Raw genomic sequence first — 18,527 nt, 5'->3', positions numbered from 1 at the left:
ACACTGAACATCCCATTTCAGATTTATTCCCCCTTTGCTGTTATAATAAGCTCCACTCTTCTGGGAAGGCTTTCCTCTAGATTTTGGAGCGTGGCTGTGGGGATTTGTGTTCATTCAGCCACAAGAGCATTAGTGAGGTCAGGTACTGATGTTGGGTGAGGAGAGTGTTGTCGGTGTTCCAGTTCATCCCAAAGGTGTTGAGTGGGGTTGAGGTCAAGGCTCTTTGAAGGACACTGGAGTTCTTCCTCTCCAACCTTCACACACCATGTCTTCATGGAGCTTGCTTTGTGCACAGGGGCATTGTCATGCTGGAACAGGTTTGGGCCTCTTAGTTCCAGTGAAGGGAAATTGTAATGCTACAGCATACAAAGATATTCTAGACTAGTGTGTGTTTCCAACTTTGGGGTAACAGTTTGGAGAAGAACCACATATGTGTGTGATGCTCAGGTGTCCACATACTTTTACATGTAAAATACAGCAACATCCAACGGGATTTCCCAGACCATCCTCACAAATATATATGAAATATGAGGAAACAGTACTGTTCTATGTACTGTATCTATGTATAGTATATGTGAATCTATGTATACAGTATGTATTCATGTCATAAGCCACCATGTGTCTGTCTTACCTTTATCTTTGCTTCCACACTCCTTTCCCATTTCTTGTGTTTTCTTATTATTGTTCCTGTTCTCTTCTTTCCTCTCCTCTCTATGTGCTAATCTGCTGGTATTTATTATTAGTTTATGGAAATATTATAGGTCTTATTTCACACACACAAACACACTCGGACATATTTATAATATCATTTACTTTACTGTACATCTACATTTAAATACGAGTTTAAAATAATGTAAAATACTGTAAAATAAAGTTCATACTGTCCAGTGTGTGTACCTCTCCATCAGCTGCTGTTTCCTGTCTGTGTCTAATCCTTTTGCTGTCTAGTCTTTCTCTTTCTCTCTTGAAATATAACCGTTGAAAAACTTAAGAAATCGTTTTATTTCTGCATTTATGTGTGAATCCATTTAACATCTCATACCTAAAATACCCTTTCCCATGAGTCATCTATTATAAGTTATGAAAAATGTACATTTTTTTGTGTCCCAATGAAATATTTGAAACATGTTTGACAGGAAGTTGTGTCATCCAGATTTCAGGCTGATCATGGGAAAACGAAAAGTCTTTCATTCTTGTTCCTTTATTTTTCAGTGATATTATGATTTTGACTGATGAGGTCACTTTGAAAGTACAATGTTGGTACATAAATTATAGGTTAGAAGTAAATTACAGAAAAAATACATTTTTATCTAAATTGTTTGAATGTCTTGAAGGTCTTTGTGCCATTATCATGTCACACAATGCAGTTCCTTTACTGTTACAAATTATTGCTTCATTTTTTATATGCATGACCCCAAATGTCTTACCTTTAGATGGATAAAGTATTAAAGGATACATGGAAGCAACAGTAACATTTAAATAATTGTAATCACTGACAAATTGCTGTGGTATAGAAGAAATAAAACACTTCAGGAAATGTTGTTATAGGAACATAATCAACTTAAGGTACTAACACTGCTTTGTGTCAGGCCATATCACACCACTACATCACTGATTATTTCCTTTAACAGCACAGCCCCAAGCATTTTATTCCATACATACTATGGCAGATAGTTTCCACTTATATTATGTGGCAGGTAGGGGTGTGGTTTAGCAGAAGTCTGCAGCAGAAGTATGAGGAAGTCAGCAAATTAATGTGGTACACCTGTCACTGTTCTGGGAATGCATATGAACAAGCTGTTTTCTCTCTCTCTGTCTCTCTCAGTGAGCAGAGGCAGTGTGTGTGAAGTGTGAGCCTAGGCAGAACTGCTGAAAAGCTGCAAAGTTTCTGTTGTGCTTTTTGTTTTGTCTTTGCCTATTAATACCCTGTGGTGTCATGGACAAAAATAAAAGCTCACCATCCATCTCACCCTGAGTGCGAGGTGTGCTTAAGTTCCATTTGCTGTTTTTTGCCACACAATACAAATGCAAAAAGACAACAAAACTACAAGGAAGAGTTAAGACTCTAGTCTTACTCTGGATGCACAGATTTCTAACATTTTAATAAAAACATTCATAACACAGGATGAGAGAAAGGGTAATTTTATGCTTAAAAAAAAAAATTCCACACCCTCAACTATGCCTTAAACTGCTTTCACATGTGACTCCTTGGAGAATCAGTGCTCCAGTGTTTCAGTGAGTTTGAGACTTCTACATCATTCAGTTTAAATTCAGTCTGAACAATCATTAACAAAAACATATCTACAGTAACAAATTAAACCTGATAGCAGAACTAATGACACTGAATCAGATTAGAGATCAAATTTAAGTTACAGAAGGACCTCGCACATCAGAATATATAATATCTTGAGGTTGTTGTTTCTTTACTTTTCCTCTTTTGGCTCTCCTCTCATTGAAATGTAAGGCAGCGTAATTCAGCTCCACATTGTCACAGTCCTGTAGGAATGGATTATTATTAGAAATTATTAAAATATCGAATTATAAGACTTTTAGTGTAACTCTTTAAAACTAATTGCGTGCCCATTTGTAACATCACATGCTGAATATTTACCTGATTGAGGGTCTTGTCTGTCACAGAACCTTGTTTTAATTTCACTGTAGAGAAGAAAATGCAAAAGCTGAGTATAGCTGCAATATAGCAGGAAGTAAATTGTTTCATGGATATTCCACAGCATTAAATGTAACCATAAATGAAAAAAAGATGAAATGTTTTTCTTTAATAAATGAAAAATATAATCATTGGCAAATTTTTGTAGTATAAGCGAAATGAAACACTTCAGGACGTGATGTTAGTGGAAAATAATCATCTTTGGGCTGACAGTAACACTGCTTCGTACCAGATAAGTATATTTAATAAACCGAAACTTGGTGTATTTATTGCAGTTTTTTTTGGGAAATAGCGATATAATCACTAATTAACTGGTGACTCATTGTATATAATGGAAATAATACAATATTATCATAGCTTTATAATGATATAATAACTTTGAAAATAGCCATAATGCAGACTTACCCCTGCGTTGTTCATAGTTTCTTCTTTTATAGGTTAGGACAAAGATCAAAGCAAAGATCACGACCACACACAGTCCCAAAGCTACAGCGAGGCAGATCACTACAGATTCCACAGATCTCTCTGTCACACAGTAAATATCACAATATTAAATATTGGCTCAGTGTTTACTTCTATGCTAAACCAACTCATTTCTTTAGGTCATTGGAAATGAGAGAAAATAGTGATTTGAGATGCAGGGTTTGTAAAAAATAGAAACATTTGTAATTAGACAACTTTGTGCCAGAACCTACTGGATGGTCCATTACAAGTAAATAGACACAGATGAGATAGACAAATAACTACTATGCTCTCTGACATATCACTAAAACATCATACTTCTTACCCAACTGTACTCGTGTCCCGTTCCCAAAAATAATCTTCCCACACACGGCCACAGCGCAGTAGTAAGTGCCAGTATCGTTGAGGCTGAGGATGTTCTTGGAGAAGTTGTACACACAGGTGTGTGTAGAAGAGCCGCTCTCATACTGATGGCTGCTGTTGTGATGAGTGTAAATGATTTGTGGATGGGATTGTGATGGAGCAGCTCTGAACCAGAGCACTTGGAGATCTGCTGCTCTGCTCTCAGACAGAACCGAGCACTGCAGAGTCACTGACGCTCCTGCAGGAACCGAGTTCATCATGCTGTTCTGCAACACAGAGACTTCTACTTGTTCATCACCTGTTCAGGGTAATATAGACAGTGTAAGAGCTTAGTTTGATTCTTTTCATATTTCGAACTTTATAATATACAGTATATGCATTATGCAGTCCAAAAAGAACATGCTGTCAATTATAGCATATTATACAAAAGCACTGTTAAATTCTCAATGTTGATTGGTCAGATGGTGTTGAACAATTTCATACACTATATGACAAAATGTTTTTTTAACATTCCGTTCCAGATTTAGTCCACTTTTGCTGTTATATTAACCTCCACTCTTCTGGGAAGACTTTCCACTAGATTTAGGAGCATGGCTGTGGGAATTTGTGTTCATTCAGCCACAAAAGCATTAGTGAGGTCAGGCACTGATGTTGGGATGTCGAGAAGGCCTGGGGTCCAGTCAGTGTTCCAGTTCATCCCATAGTGTATAACAGCAGCCCTGACAGTGTTGCTGCTGCAAATCACATATTAATATTAATGTGCTCATTCTATCATGTTAACATTTTTGTAGTATTAATATTTCTGTTACTCTATATTAATAATTATAGCTAGAAGAAGAAGAGGAAGAAGAAGAATATAATAATCGCATAATTGGTGATATAGTGAAGCGTCCTACAAGGAGCTTGTGAGTTCAAACTCGCAATATCATGAAGATAGAGCAATTGCCTCATACAAATGGTCATACAAATGGAGAATATTTCAACATATATAAAATTTCTCACCTAGTGCAACATTTAATTACTTAGAACCCTGTGATCTCTAAATGAAACAGAGGACAAGCATTGACTAGATACACTTGGTTTCAAATTTATCTATTTTTTAAACTATTTGGTTTCAGTAGAATCAGCACATCATCAATGTCTGAAGCGTTTTGATATTTGAAATGTATGAAGGCACTAATTAATTAACAGTAAAAATATTCCATTAATTAATAATAAATTTAGTGTTTTTTTAAAAAAGGAAAATACATACACAACAATGCCAATTATTAAAATGAATTAAAGCAGCTGTGTCCAATTAAAAAGGCTTACCTTTCACTGATAAAAATGTTCCTTTTCCAAATGTTGTTGAAAATGTTATAAATCCACAGTAATACATGGCTTCATCTGATGGCTCCACATTAGCAATTTTTAAATGGCAGCTCATTTTTTCATTCTCAATGCTGAATTTTGGTGGCTTGAACTCATCTTCATAACTGGGTTCCTGCTGAACTGTGACCATTACACAAGGCTCTTGTCCTACTTTTTGCTTGTACCAGACGATGACTCCAGAGCTTTCCACTTGCATTCGAAAGCAGTGCAGAGTCACTTTATCACCAACTTCAGCAGTGATTATTGGATTTGGCTGATTGACATAATTTGTCTGTGCAGAATCTAATATCAAAGGTTAAAGAATGGAACATGAACAAATGTACCAAAACTTTATTTTACCTATAATACACAGAGATTGTCAATGGTGCAATAATAAAATGTTGTTTAGCTCCATATAATTGTTAGCAATATTTAGGAAGATATCACAAAGAGTTTAAAAGCAGCTTTCAAGCAAATCTGTGGGTTTTTTTTTTTAGCAAGAAATAATAACCAACAAACAAACAAACAAACGACAAAAAAACTGGCAGTTCAGTGCATAATACTATAAATCTTTAGCACTTTTCAAACACTTTTTTTCAACCTACACAAAGACATATTGGTATTTATGTCAGAATCCTTATTGCAACAACCTACATATGATCAGAAACCTACAAAACCATCCCCACTTACCAATTTTATTAAAAAGCATCACTGTAATCCACATCAGTGCCATCACCTTCAGTCTGAGGTCTCTATATAGCATGTCCCCTCTTGCTACACTGTCAGATGGTCGAACTGAGCAGGTCTCACTTTGTGCATAAGATTTATGACATGAAACTCTGACATCACAGAATTTTCCATGATCTAGACTAGCAAGCTAGCAGGAGTAGATAAGTGACTGTGGCCCCTCCTCACACTTTTCTGAACCTTTCTCGAAAAATGAATTTAAATTCTGCAAAATTTATATCAAAAACCAAAGAAAGAAATTATGTGCACTTTTTGTGACAATGTTTTTTGTGTGTGTCGGTCTGTTGAGAAAATTAATATCTGACCTGTTTTATCCGAGATTGCCTTGTTTTTTTTTTTTTTTTTTTTTTTTTTTAAACCCTGTGATCAATACTTGTCTAAACAGATATCTAAACAGCATTTAAAAGCCGGTTTCAAGACCTGTTATTTTCTAGCCAGTGACATATACTGAGATGCAGATTGTGGTTGTGAGTTAGTTTTTTTTAGATTGATGAAATAATTAACTGGAAATTCAGTGAATAATATTATAAAATCTTATCTGAACTGTTCAAATACACATTCAAAAACCCCATGGTTTACTAAAACTACTCAAAGTTTCAGCCTACGTAATGATATAGTGGTAATGGTCTTGCATTAATAATTGTTGCAGTTAGTGATTTTAGTAATTAAATTAATATTATGGGTATGATCAATTATTTTATACTTTTAAAGACCAAGTCTGGAATAAAATCCAATGCTGCCTGCTGTAGTAGGAAAATAATTCACAACGGGATGTGGGCAGTGGCCGTGAAAAAGTATTTGTCCCCTCACATATTTGTCACACAAGATGGTTGCAGATCTGCCCACAAAATGAAATAAAGCAAGGAAAACATGAGTAAACACAAAACCCATTTTTAATAATCATTTCATTTATTGAAGGAGAAAGGTTATGTAACACCTATATCACCCATGTGAAAAACTAATAGCCTCCCTAAACTTAATAACTGCTTGTGCCACATTTAGCAGCAACAACTGGAGCCAAATGCTTCCAGTAACTGGAGATCAGTCTTTCACATCATTGTGGAGGAGTTTTGGCCCAATCCTCTTTATTGCTTTAATTCAGCCACATTGGAGGGCTTTCGATAGTTTAAGATGATGCCACAGCATTTAAATAGGGTTTGAGTCAAGACTTTGACTAAGCCACTCCAAAACCTTTATTTAGTTTCTTTTGAGCCATTCAGAGGTAGACTTAAGAGTAAGAGTAAGATATTCCTTTATTTGTCTCGCAGTGGGGAAATTGCATTTAGCAACAGCAGGGGTACAGTACAGAAAGAGTATAATGGCTTAAATAGTGCTAAAGCTAAAATCCTAACACAAAACAAAAAAGGAGAGGGGTGTATACACATAAGAACAGGTTGGTTGAGAATAGTGTAGCTTACCAGTAGTGTGACAGTATTGCACTTTAAAATATTGCACACTGATATTGCAATATTTTGCTCTTATGCTTCAGATTGTTGTCTTACTGCATAATCCAATTGTGCTTGAGCTTCAGATCGTGGACTGATGACTGGACATTCTCATTCAGGATTTTCTGGTTAAGCTCTGAATTCGTGGTTCTGTCAGTTATGGCAACTCACCCAGGCCCTGAAACAGACAAGCATCCCCACACCATCACACTACCACCACCATGTATGAGTGTTGGTATGATGTTCTTATTGTAGAATGCTGTGTTTGATTCTGCCAGAATTAACAGCATACATGTCAGCTAAAATGCTCTACTTTTGACTCATCGGTCCACACAACATTACCCCAAAAGGCTTGCAGGTCATCAAGGTGTTTTTTTTGGCAAATATGAGATAAGCCTTTATGTTCTTCTTGGTTAGCAGTTGTTTTCGCCTTACGACTCTCCCCTCGGTATCATTTTTTGCCCATTCTCATTCTAATGGTAAAATCGTAAATGCTGATGAATCATGAAACTCGGGGGAGTGAGGCCTGCAGTTCCTTAGATGTTTATCTGAGTTCTTTTATGACTTCTTGGATGAGTCGTCATTGTGCTGTTGGATGAATTTTGGTAGATTGGCCACAACTGCGAAGATGCACCACTGTTCTATGCTTTCTCCATTTGGAGATTGTGATAAATGGCTTTGTAACCCTTTCTAAACTGAAATATTTCAATAACCAACTTTCTAATCACTTCTGGAATTTCTTCTGATCTGTGCAACTTCACATTTCTGGAAAGGTTCTATGTAAGTGATGTTTAGATTCAACAGGGCTGGCAGTAATCAAGCCTGGGTGTGTCTAGTCTAACTGAAACATATTATCGATTAGATTTGGTTAATTGTTTGATTGAGTAACTAAGCTAATGGGCAATTTTTTTTTTTTTTTACACAATGCCGTTTGATGTTGGATAAGTGTTTTCCTTTAATAAATGAAATTATCAATTAAAAAAACATATTTTATGTTTATTCAGGTTATCTTTGTCTTATTTTAAATTTAGCTTGACGGGTTGAAACAATTAAGTGTGATGAATATGCAAAAGAATATTCAATAATAGCAATGTATAAAAAATTAGATTTCTTGTATGAATTTAGGGCCAAAAGAAAAAAAAAAGTACAGCATTTTCTATTCATATCCTCCTATTTATATATGTATTCATATTCTGTTACATCCCTTCTTTAAATGTGAGGATTACTCTGGATGGTTGACGTACACTATATGGCACCATGTATGTGGACACCTGACCAAAGTTGGAAGCACACAATTGTCTAGAATATATTTGTACACTGTAGCATTACAATTTCCCTTTACTGGAACTAAGAGGCCCAAACCTGTTCCAGAATGACAATGCCCCTGTGCACAAAGCGAGCTCCATGAAGACAAGGTGTGTTAATGTAGGATTAGAAGCCCTTTAGTATTCTTCAAAGAGCCTTGACCTCAACCCCACTGAACACCTTTGGGATGTACTGGAACACTGACTGCACCCCAGGCCTCCTCACCCAACATCAGTGCCTGATCTCACTAATGCTCTTGTGTCTGAATGAGCACAAGTCGCCAGGCTCCAAAATCTAGTGGAAAGCCTTCCCAGAAGAGTGGAGGCTGTAATCGCAGCAAAGGGGGATTAATAAAATCCATATTAATACCCATGGTTCTGGTCAGGCCTCCACATATATTCATAAGACCACCATGAGAGGGAGAGTAATTTTATACTATTTTTATTTCTCACACCCTTAACAATGTGTTAAACTGCTTTCTCATGTGACTCCTTGGAGAATCAGTGCTCCAGTGTTTCAGTGATTCTGAGACTTCTACATTATTCAGCTTTCAGTTTAAATTCAGTCTGAACAATAATTAACAAAACATATCTACAGTAAAAAAATTAAACCTGATAACAGGAATAATGACACTGAATCATATTAGAGATAAAATCTAAGTTACAGAAAGACCTCGCACATCAGAATATATAATATCTTGAGGTTGTTGTTTCTTTACTCTTCCTCTTTTGGCTCTCCTCTCATTGAAATGTAAGGCAGCGTAATTCAGCTCCACATTGTCACAGTCCTGTAGGAATGGACATGAAATTATTAAAATATAGAATTATTAGACTTTTTAGTGCAAACCTTTAAAACTAGTTACTTGTCCACTCATAAACTAATATATTTATATGTGCTGAATATTTACCTGATTGAGGGTCTTGTCTGTCACAGAACCTTGTTTGAGTCTCACTGTAGAGAAAGAAAATGCAATTTTTAAATTATTAAATCACAGAGCAGCTCTATGGTAAAACATACTTTTCTGTCTTTTTACTTTCTATTTTCTGAAGGTGTCGATTAATTTTCATTATAGTGACAGTCACAGTTTTATATAAATACACTATTCTAGTACATTATTATTTCTGTAGTAACAGTTTACACAGAGTATGGCAGATGCTCCAGATTAAAAATGTTTGTAATTGAATTGTATGTGTGAATTTATCAGGTTGTTATGTAGCAGATCAGTATATCTAATAAATTGGCCAAATTGGTGGATATATTGTCAATTTGCTGGATATAGTGATCTAATAACTAATAAACTGGTTACTCGGTGTATATAATGGAAATAACCTGCTTATTGCTTTATAGTAACCTTATTGCAAACTTACCCCTGTGTTGTCCACAATTTCTTCCTTTATAGATTATGGCTTGAGCGAAGATCACAACTACACACACTACCAAAGCTACAGCAAGGCAGATCACTACAGGATCCACAGAGCTCTCTGTCACACAGTAAATATGACAATATTGGTGAAATATACAGAAAAAAGTATTGGAACCATTTACAAGCAGCAGCTCTATTTAAACATACATTTTTATTTGAAAGGTTGTCTCAAGGAAAACATGTTCCTATGGTGTCATTTTTAAATATTGTTTAGTGGCAGCATTTTCTTTTTTTTTTTTTTTTTTTTTTTAGGGATTTTCTGACAAGTTTGTTTAATTTAGTTTAGTCGAATTTTGCTCTTGATTCAAGAACTGGGAAATTTATTGTCACATTCATCATATACCTCTGACCATAAACCTTCATATTATAATCTATTTCTAACCCTAATTCTAACCCTATTGACTCAGTGATTTCTTCTGTGCTAAACCAACTAATTTCTTTAGGTCATTGGAAATGAGAGAGAATAATATTTGTAATTAGACAACATTGTGCCAGAACTGATTGAATGGCTAATACAAGTAAATATACTGATATAGAAAATAATGCATAAATTGGTTTATCAATAAAACATCATATTCTTACCCAACTGAACTCGTGTCCCGTTCCCAAAAATGATCTTCCCACACACGGCCACAGCGCAGTAGTAAGTGCCAGTATCACTGAGGCTGAGGATGTTCTTGGAGAAGTTGTACACACAGGTGTGTGTAGAAGAGCTGCTCTGACACTGATGGCTGCTGTTATGATGAGTGTAAATGATTTGAGGATGGGATTGTGGTGGAGCAGCTCTGAACCAGAGCACTTGGAGATCTGCTGCTCTGCTCTCAGAGAGAACCGAGCACTGCAGAGTCACTGACGCTCCTGCAGGAACCGAGTCCAACACGCTGCTCTGTAACACTGACACTTTTACATCTCTACCACCTGTTCAGTGTAATATAGACAGTGTGAGATCTTACACTGTTCTTTTTATACTTACACCTTTATAATACATGCAATATACAGGATTAAGAATGGTGCATTTTGTAGTTTCTTGATAACAACGTTGGCAAATTAAAAGAGTTGTTGACTTTCCAGGAGGATTCGACTACAACATACCACTCTATAGCACTGATACATACATTTTCATGCAATTTGTTAAATCTGACAATTCCAACTCACTAACTACTGTAGCTTTTCCCTGTCACACAACACCTGACAATCGGGGAGGTTGAGAACAAGCATAAACATTCGATCCGAATGATAGGGGGAACGCTCTTCTGTTGCACCACTCAGGAGCCTGAATACATAATGTTTATAATAAATATTTAAAAAAAAACCTGCTAAGAATGAAATACGTAGACTTTATTAGGTACACTTAAGCTCAGATAAGTCTTACAAATGGAGAACTAGTCCAACATTTAATTACGTAGAACCCTAATGAAACGAGGAAAAGAGTTGACTAAATTTTATTTAAAATTGATCTTTATTTTTTTATCTATTTGATTCATAAATATATGACATGGCATATCAGCAGTATCTAAAGCATTTTTTGACTAAACATATTAAGGCAACAATACAATAATTTGGTGTTTTTTATAATATCAAAAAAGATACTGTAGGTACAACAATGCCAAGTATTAAAATTAATTATGCTAGCTGTGTACTTTATAATTCTTACCTTTCACTGATAAAAATGTCCCATTTGTAAACCTTGTTACAAAGTTTATATATCCACAATAATACATGGCTTCATCTGATGGTTCCACATTAGCAATTTTTAAATGACAGCTCTTTTTTTCTTTTTCAATGCTGAATTTTGGTGACTTGAACTCATCTTCGTAATTGAGTCCATGTTGAACTGTGACCATTAGACACGGCTTGTGTCCTACTTTTTGCTTGTACCAAACGAAGGAATCAGTAATTTCCTCTTGCAGTCGAAAGCAGTGCAGAGTCACGTTATCACCAACATCAGCAGTGATCATTTGGGTTGGCTGATTGATGCTGTTTGTCTGTGCAGAATCTGCTGTTAAGAGTTGAAGAGCAAAACATGTCACATTCAAATGTATCAAAAGTTTATTCTACCAATAATACACTCAGATTGTCATTAGTGTCCTAAGTGAACTTAGACTTAAGGAAGATTTGGGGAAAAAATAGCAAAACCTGATGATCAATCAGTTGCACCAAATATATGTGTGTCAGTAATTTTGATGCAATAATATCATGCATATGATTAGAAACAATCAAAACCATATACACTTACCAAATGTATTAAAAAGCATCACTGTAATCCACATCAGCGCCATCATCTTCACTATGAGGTCTGTGTATAGTATGTCTCCTCTTGCTAAACTGTCAGATGGTCAAACTGAGCACATCTCACTTTGTGTCAAAGATTTATGATGGGAAACTCTGACATCACGTAATTTTCCACATACGATCTAGAGTAGTATCTAGCAGTAGATACCTAACTGTGGCCCCTCCTCTTACCTTTCTGAACCTTTCTTGTAATAGGAATTAAAACCCTTCAAAATGACATCAAAAAAAAAAAAAAAAAAAAAAAAAGGAGGAAATGAGGTGCACAACCCTTTTTTGATGTTTCTTTGATTGTATTAATATTTGTACTGAATGATTGTAGTGGTTTTAATTAATATTTTGGGTAAGGTCAAGTATTTTATATTTTTTTTTTTTTTTTTTGTAAAAGTTATTAATAGTGGTGAACAAAGGGTCTGCAATTGGTAACAAGTTTTTAAGCATATTTAATTAAATAAAAAGCACACTTAAAACTTTTCAAGTAAAACAATTAATTTGGTGTTTTATTTAAAACATTTGAATAATCAGCTTAAAACCCGATCACAACATTTCCAAATATTATTATTTCAAAAGTAATTATTAATTGGTGGATCATAGTATAGATTTTCTCATTCAAAAATTAGGTTAGAGGTCAAGTCAATCAAGAAATCATCAATAAATCAAGTTTTCATGTTTAAGTTTCATTATTTTATTACAGCTTGTTTCGGTTATGTTGGTCGAAGCTTTGAGTAAAAGAAATTCCTTTGTGATTCTGATCCATTTTCCATAACAAGTCAGTGAGAACTTATGAGTGTGTAGGTGTGTGTGTGTGGGTGTATTTGTACATTTGAAGTATAGTAGAGTAGATGTCTTACACTTGTTTCTGGTTCATTGGTGGAAGCTGGTGCTACCAGCTCCTATAACAGCTCTCTGCATTCTGCCTCCTGTAAGTGGTCTTGTATAAATGTGCCAAATTAAATGTAAATTTAATATAGTAATTATGAAGGATCTGGGAAGTTGCATCATTTAATGCATAAATAATTAATGAAATGTATACAGTGCGCTTTATACATACAATATGTATATAGTGCAGGGTTTATAATTTAGTATTTCTCATCAGACTCTTTCAGTTGTAGGAACAATTCATTGGATTCCTTGTGTAATTAAACACATCCCTGCATATGAATATTACTTCATACCAATTACATGTTTTCATATAGTTACACTCTAATACGTACGGCTGATCATACTGTTGGTGGAGATCTGCAGGACATCTATACGAGGTAGTGTGGACAAGGCAAGGAAAATAGTCAATGATCTGACACTTCAATTAAACATCATCGATGCATGAGGACAAACACAGATTCCACAATTTTCCAAATTTTCTCAGTGAGGTCAGTGAACAGGATTAGATGTTGATTTTCCACTTGTATGGACACTCATACATATACACATACATCAGATCCACCCTAATCAGTGTCAAGTGTAACCACATTACACTCTATGGTCAAAAGTATATGGACACCTGATCATAACATCCATATGTAATTGTTGAACATTCCATTCCAGATTTGTTTCCCCTCTTTGTTGTTATAATAAGCTCCACTCTTCTGGGAAGGCTTTCCACAAGATTATAGAGCGTGGCTGTGGGGATTTGTGTTCATTCAGCCACTAGAGCATTAGTGAGATCAGGTGTTGATGTTGGGTGAGGAGGCCTGGGGTGCAGTCGGTGTTCCAGTTCATCGGTGTTCAGTGGGGTTGAGGTCAGGGCTCTATGCAAGACAGTCAAGTTCTTCCACTCCAACCTTGGCAAACCATGTCTTCATGGAGCTCGCTTTGTGCACATGAGCATTGTCATGCTGGAACAGGTTTGGGCCTCTTAGTTCCAGTGAAGGAAAATTGTAAAGCTACAGCATACAAACACAATCTATACAATTGTGTGCTTCCATTTTTGTGGAAACAGTTACTTTTGGCCATATAATGTATGACCTTGAGGTCAACCTGAAACCCATAAGCTTCTGCACCCATCAAGATCCTACAACTGCCATCCTGCCATGCACAAGTTCCTGCGCCTATCCTACACTCTTAGAAAAAAGGTAAAATATAGAACCTGTAAGGAATTCTATATTGTAGAAATGTACAGCTGAGTGTTTCTCTATTAGAAAGGGTTACTATAAGCACCCCTCATATTTCATATTAACTGGAACCTGATATACAAAATAAACAATGATTCCCAGTGCTGGCTCAAAGTAAGATGAGGCTAGGTAGGAGCACAGTGAAGTGGTGACAGGATAAGAACTTTTACAAAATGTCAGTAAGAAAAAAGAACTACTTGTGGATTTTATAAAGAAGCACAATCGGATTATAGCATTATCAAGATCAATGGGCATTAATGAAGACACTGAACCACTTCAGGCATTTGGGGTTTAAAATTTCCAAGGATTAGAAATTGTATTTTTGATAATAAAAGCCCAACAGTATCTTTACAGCATCAGTGTTTTCAGGAGTTTGACAGGATTGTGTTCGCACTGGCCATTAAATTCCCACCTCATGTACATGGGTGAAAGTTGCTATAAAAAACAGCCTGGCTGGAAACATCTCAGTTTGGTATTGGAACAGAACCAGACGGAGCCACAAAGCTCTGAAAAGGGAAATACGTACGGCTGATCGTACTGTTGGTGGAGATCTGCAGGACATCTATACGAGGTAGTGTGGACAAGGCAAGGAAAATAATCAATGATCTGACACTTCAATTAAACATCATCGATGCATGAGGACAAACACAGAGCAACTCTGGAGTTATTTTCCACAATTTTCCAAATTTTCTCAGTGAGGTCTGTGAACAGGATTAGCTGTTGATTTTCCACTTGTATGGACACTCATACATACACACATACATCAGATCCACCCATTCAGAGCCAAAACAAGCAAGCTGTGTCATATTTCTTAAAATCCATTATGTACTTACACATTACAGAACAAAAATACATTTTTCTTTCTGTGTTTTTTAGCCAGTGTTAAAAAAGATCATATATATATATATATATATATATATATATATATATATATATATATATATATATATATATATATATATATATATACACATACAGAATTAAGTATAGACTTCCTGTAGCCTATTTTAAATTATATTAATGTAATCATGATCTGCATAGACAGTTAAGGTATACATGAATGATTTAAGCTTTATGAATATCTATTTCCTCTTTTTCTGAATTATGATCATGCAAGATGTCTGTGTCTATATGGGTGGAGTTTTATTCAGGCCTTAATGTGACTCCTCCTTCACCACTGTGTAACACTAACCAATCACATTCTCTCTCTCTCTCTCTCTCTCTCTCTCTCACACTCTCTCTCTCTCTCCACCCTCATCTAACTACCCTAACTAACCAGCATGGTGATATCGAAACAGGATTATTAAAATGATGTGTCATGAGACGCAGGTTTCAAACCCTTTCTGGAATTTAGCTTCAGTGAATCATGAAAAGGGAAATTACAAAAAAAAAAAAAAAAAGGTCACTCAAGTGAATTTGACAATGTTAATATCTTATTTCCTAAGATTTAGCTGAATGAAATTAGGCTAATCAGTCGACTTGCATAAAGATTAAATATTCACATAATTAAATATTAAATATACTGCCCTGGACACAGAGTATTTGTGTGTGTGTGTGTGTGTGTGCGTGTGTAAGGTGTTGTTGAGGTGCGTTTAGTGGTTTTGTAGTTCTGTTTGTCTCTTTGCCCCTTCACACACTGCAGCTCTGAGTGTTTCATCTGTGCAGGCCGCTCTGACCGCCGAGTTGCTTTTCTCAGAAACACCATCGGTTTCTCACCTCTGAAACTTTCCACAGGATGTGTAGCTACCTTTGTTTGTCTCAGGCCACACTGTTGTTTTTTTCTTGATGTAAAATTAGAAACATCTCCACACTTCATATAGATGTGTAATATTGTAACTCCTCTCTTCTAAAACACCAGATTTCACCCTGCTCTTTATTCTGTTCTAAACACACAACAGCATGTTCACTTATTTTTTGTAAGCCGTCGGATATAATGTTATATACACAGTCAGTCAGTTACTCAGCTTTAGTTCATCCTGAAGATCCTAATGAAAAGTTTGTACACTGTCTTGTCTATTTACAGATTATATAGTTGTGTGTATATACCACAGTGCTGTTGAATTCTGGATTGTAATTAGTCAGAAGGTGTTGATTAATTTTCTATAACAGCACGTCTGAAAGTAGTGCAGCTTTATATAAATGCACTTGTTCTAATACGGTATCATTTCTATAGTAACAACTTACACAGGGACTTGCATGGTGGATGCTGGACATAAACGGATTAACATATAGTGAAGTTTTCTGTAAGGAGGTGTCTATTTAGCATTTATTAAGAGCCATGAAGTTCACAATTATTTATGATGCTGGTTTTACATTTAAATATTTTGTTAATATACTTAAGGTCTGTGTGTGTGTGTGTGTGTGTGTGTGTGTGCATATATGTATATGTAGTTTGTGATAGGCAATAATATTTATTTATTTTCTTCTTGCTTTTTTATTAAGTTTGTTTACTTTATTTATTGGTTTGCTCTGCAGCATAAAGCTCTCTGCTCGGGTAAACAGGAAGGTACAGCGAGCAAAAACCACACTGAATGTTCCACATCTCTCTCACCTTTAACTTTCCAGACCAGACCTGTGCGTTCATTCTGCGTCTGCTAATGAGCAGTGATGGTTAACAAGCTTCTTATGAGACAAAGAGATGTGAAAAGCTGCAGTGAGGCGACAGAAAAATCACACGGCCGGTTTGTGTATACGGCGGAGTGAGAAAGATTGCATTACTCATGGCTTACCCATGGATTACCTTACGCAAAAAAGAACAAACCAGTTTATCTGTTGTTTAACATTACACTGTTAATACATTTCAAAATACAATGAAGTGTGGGTTTATCCTACACCAAGACAACAATCCAAAACAAGACAAAATACACACCAAGAATACTGCAGCTGACAGAATCCAAAAACATTTTAGAGAATAAGGATGAGGTCATAAAGTCAAAAGGTGGCCATATCAGTTATTTTGAAAGAGAAATGCAAACTTCTGAACTGATATTCAGGTTTTTTTTCCCCCTTTTTTTTCATTTCCCCCGCAATTTGTTCACCTGCCAATTCCCACCCACCAGCCAGCAGCCATATTCAGCTGTAGTGCTGAGAGGCGGTGTTAATATTAAACACACTGCTGATGCGCAACAGGTCTGTTCATGTGTAAGTGAAAAACAGGCACTAAAAGTTTTCACCCCTCCCCGCAGCAGCTCAACACAACCTGCACTGAACTTCCTGATTAGAGGCTTGTGGGAGGAGCTTCTCATAATCCACCAGATCAAAATCTTTTCACTTTTTCTCTCATCAGCTGCAGAGTCGCTGCAGGGCTCAAAGATCGTTCTTCATTTCTCCTGATCGCATCAAACATCTGCAGGTGGCATTTCTCAGGAACACTTGACCTTGTGACCGCCGTCTCTTTCTTATTTGTGTTTTGCAAAAACTATTAATAGGAGAACTGGACTATCATTAAGTTTGTTCTTCTTGGAAATTTGCTGTGGTATAAGAGGAATAATGTGTACTTTATTGAGCTATGTATATAATAATATAATAATATAATAACTGTGTACTGTATTTAGCTGTATTTCTTCTTGTCTTAAACTTGTCACACTGTTTTCACAATGTTATCTATATGTACAGAACCCATGTATTGTCTTGTACTGTAGTCCTGAAGGCTTGACAATTCATCTTACTGAAATACTGAAAACAAATTTCTTACGGTAATGAAATGGACTTGTCTTGACATAACTTAAAGCCACAGCACCGCCCTGTAACCACAGACCAGAGTAACGCTAAATAATCCCCTAATTTATCCCCATCATCATGAGGTCTATGTGGATAGAATACACCTCTCACTTTTTTTTTTTTTTTTTTTTTTTTGCAATCCTATTATGAGGTAATGTTTTTGTGAGAGATTTTTGTAAGTGCATTCTTCTTCTTCTTCTTCTTCTTCTTCTTCTCTACTTCTCTTCTTTTACTCTAACTCTTCAGTTCTCACACTCTTTAACCTTTTGCATGACAGGGTTTTAAGCTATGAGCCCTGTCACACTTGCTCCATCTAGTGACACAGCATTTGTTTTCTGTGCCTTGTTACTTGTTACAGTGAACTAGCACACACAGCAGTTAAATGTCAAACAGTCAGTAGTGTGAGAAAGACTTGCTCTATTGAATTAATGACACTTAGGTTCATTTACGTATTATTACATCCTATTCACTGTGGCCACAATTACAATTACTCTTCAACACTTTGCTGTGCTTAAACAGGAAGACTAACAATAGCTCTTAAGTAAGGTCTGACCACAAATGACACCCAGCAACAGCTTTGACCTTCTGTGAAGTGCATTCATCATCTCCAGTCTAATTTTAACCCTTGTGTTTTGTTGAAAAGA

At 35.9% G+C, this 18,527-nt stretch overlaps 2 protein-coding genes across 2 annotated transcripts; both read right to left on the bottom strand.

The window, feature by feature from the left end:
• Positions 1–1,217: 1,217 nt before the first annotated feature.
• Positions 1,218–5,630, bottom strand: LOC113547191 (uncharacterized). The gene is made up of 6 exons (XM_026947435.3): positions 5,534–5,630; positions 4,805–5,146; positions 3,456–3,791; positions 3,074–3,193; positions 2,612–2,655; positions 1,218–2,496 (listed from the first exon to the last, which is right to left on the bottom strand). The coding sequence occupies exons 1-6, from the start codon at positions 5,604–5,606 to the stop codon at positions 2,365–2,367; spliced, it is 1,047 nt and encodes a 348-aa protein (XP_026803236.3). The 5' UTR covers positions 5,607–5,630; the 3' UTR covers positions 1,218–2,364.
• A 3,222-nt stretch (positions 5,631–8,852) lies between these two features.
• LOC117597651 (uncharacterized) lies at positions 8,853–12,042 on the bottom strand. Its single transcript, XM_034305722.2, has 6 exons — positions 12,000–12,042; positions 11,418–11,762; positions 10,346–10,681; positions 9,708–9,821; positions 9,248–9,291; positions 8,853–9,127 (listed from the first exon to the last, which is right to left on the bottom strand). Exons 1-6 carry the CDS (start codon positions 12,040–12,042, stop codon positions 8,996–8,998), a joined length of 1,014 nt encoding a protein of 337 aa, XP_034161613.2. The 3' UTR covers positions 8,853–8,995.
• Positions 12,043–18,527: the final 6,485 nt, after the last annotated feature.

The sequence above is a fragment of the Pangasianodon hypophthalmus genome, chromosome 7, assembly GCF_027358585.1.
Source record: "Pangasianodon hypophthalmus isolate fPanHyp1 chromosome 7, fPanHyp1.pri, whole genome shotgun sequence".
Taxonomy (NCBI): Eukaryota; Metazoa; Chordata; class Actinopteri; order Siluriformes; family Pangasiidae; genus Pangasianodon; species Pangasianodon hypophthalmus.
Note: the sequence above shows the minus strand (reverse complement) of the source record. Positions and strands in the feature narration are given on the sequence as shown.

Coding starts and splice junctions, on each gene's coding strand:
- LOC113547191 (XM_026947435.3), bottom strand. CDS start 5,606: ATGCTATATAGAGACCTCAGACTGAAGGTGATGGCACTGATGTGGATT. Junction 3,792..4,804: donor AACATTTTTATCAGTGAAAG/GTAAGCCTTTTT, acceptor TACCCTGAACAG/GTGATGAACAAGTAGAAGTC. Junction 2,497..2,611: donor CAGACAAGACCCTCAATCAG/GTAAATATTCAG, acceptor CCATTCCTACAG/GACTGTGACAATGTGGAGCT.
- LOC117597651 (XM_034305722.2), bottom strand. CDS start 12,042: ATGGCGCTGATGTGGATTACAGTGATGCTTTTTAATACATTTG. Junction 9,822..10,345: donor CGGGACACGAGTTCAGTTGG/GTAAGAATATGA, acceptor ACTGTGTGACAG/AGAGCTCTGTGGATCCTGTA. Junction 9,128..9,247: donor CAGACAAGACCCTCAATCAG/GTAAATATTCAG, acceptor CCATTCCTACAG/GACTGTGACAATGTGGAGCT.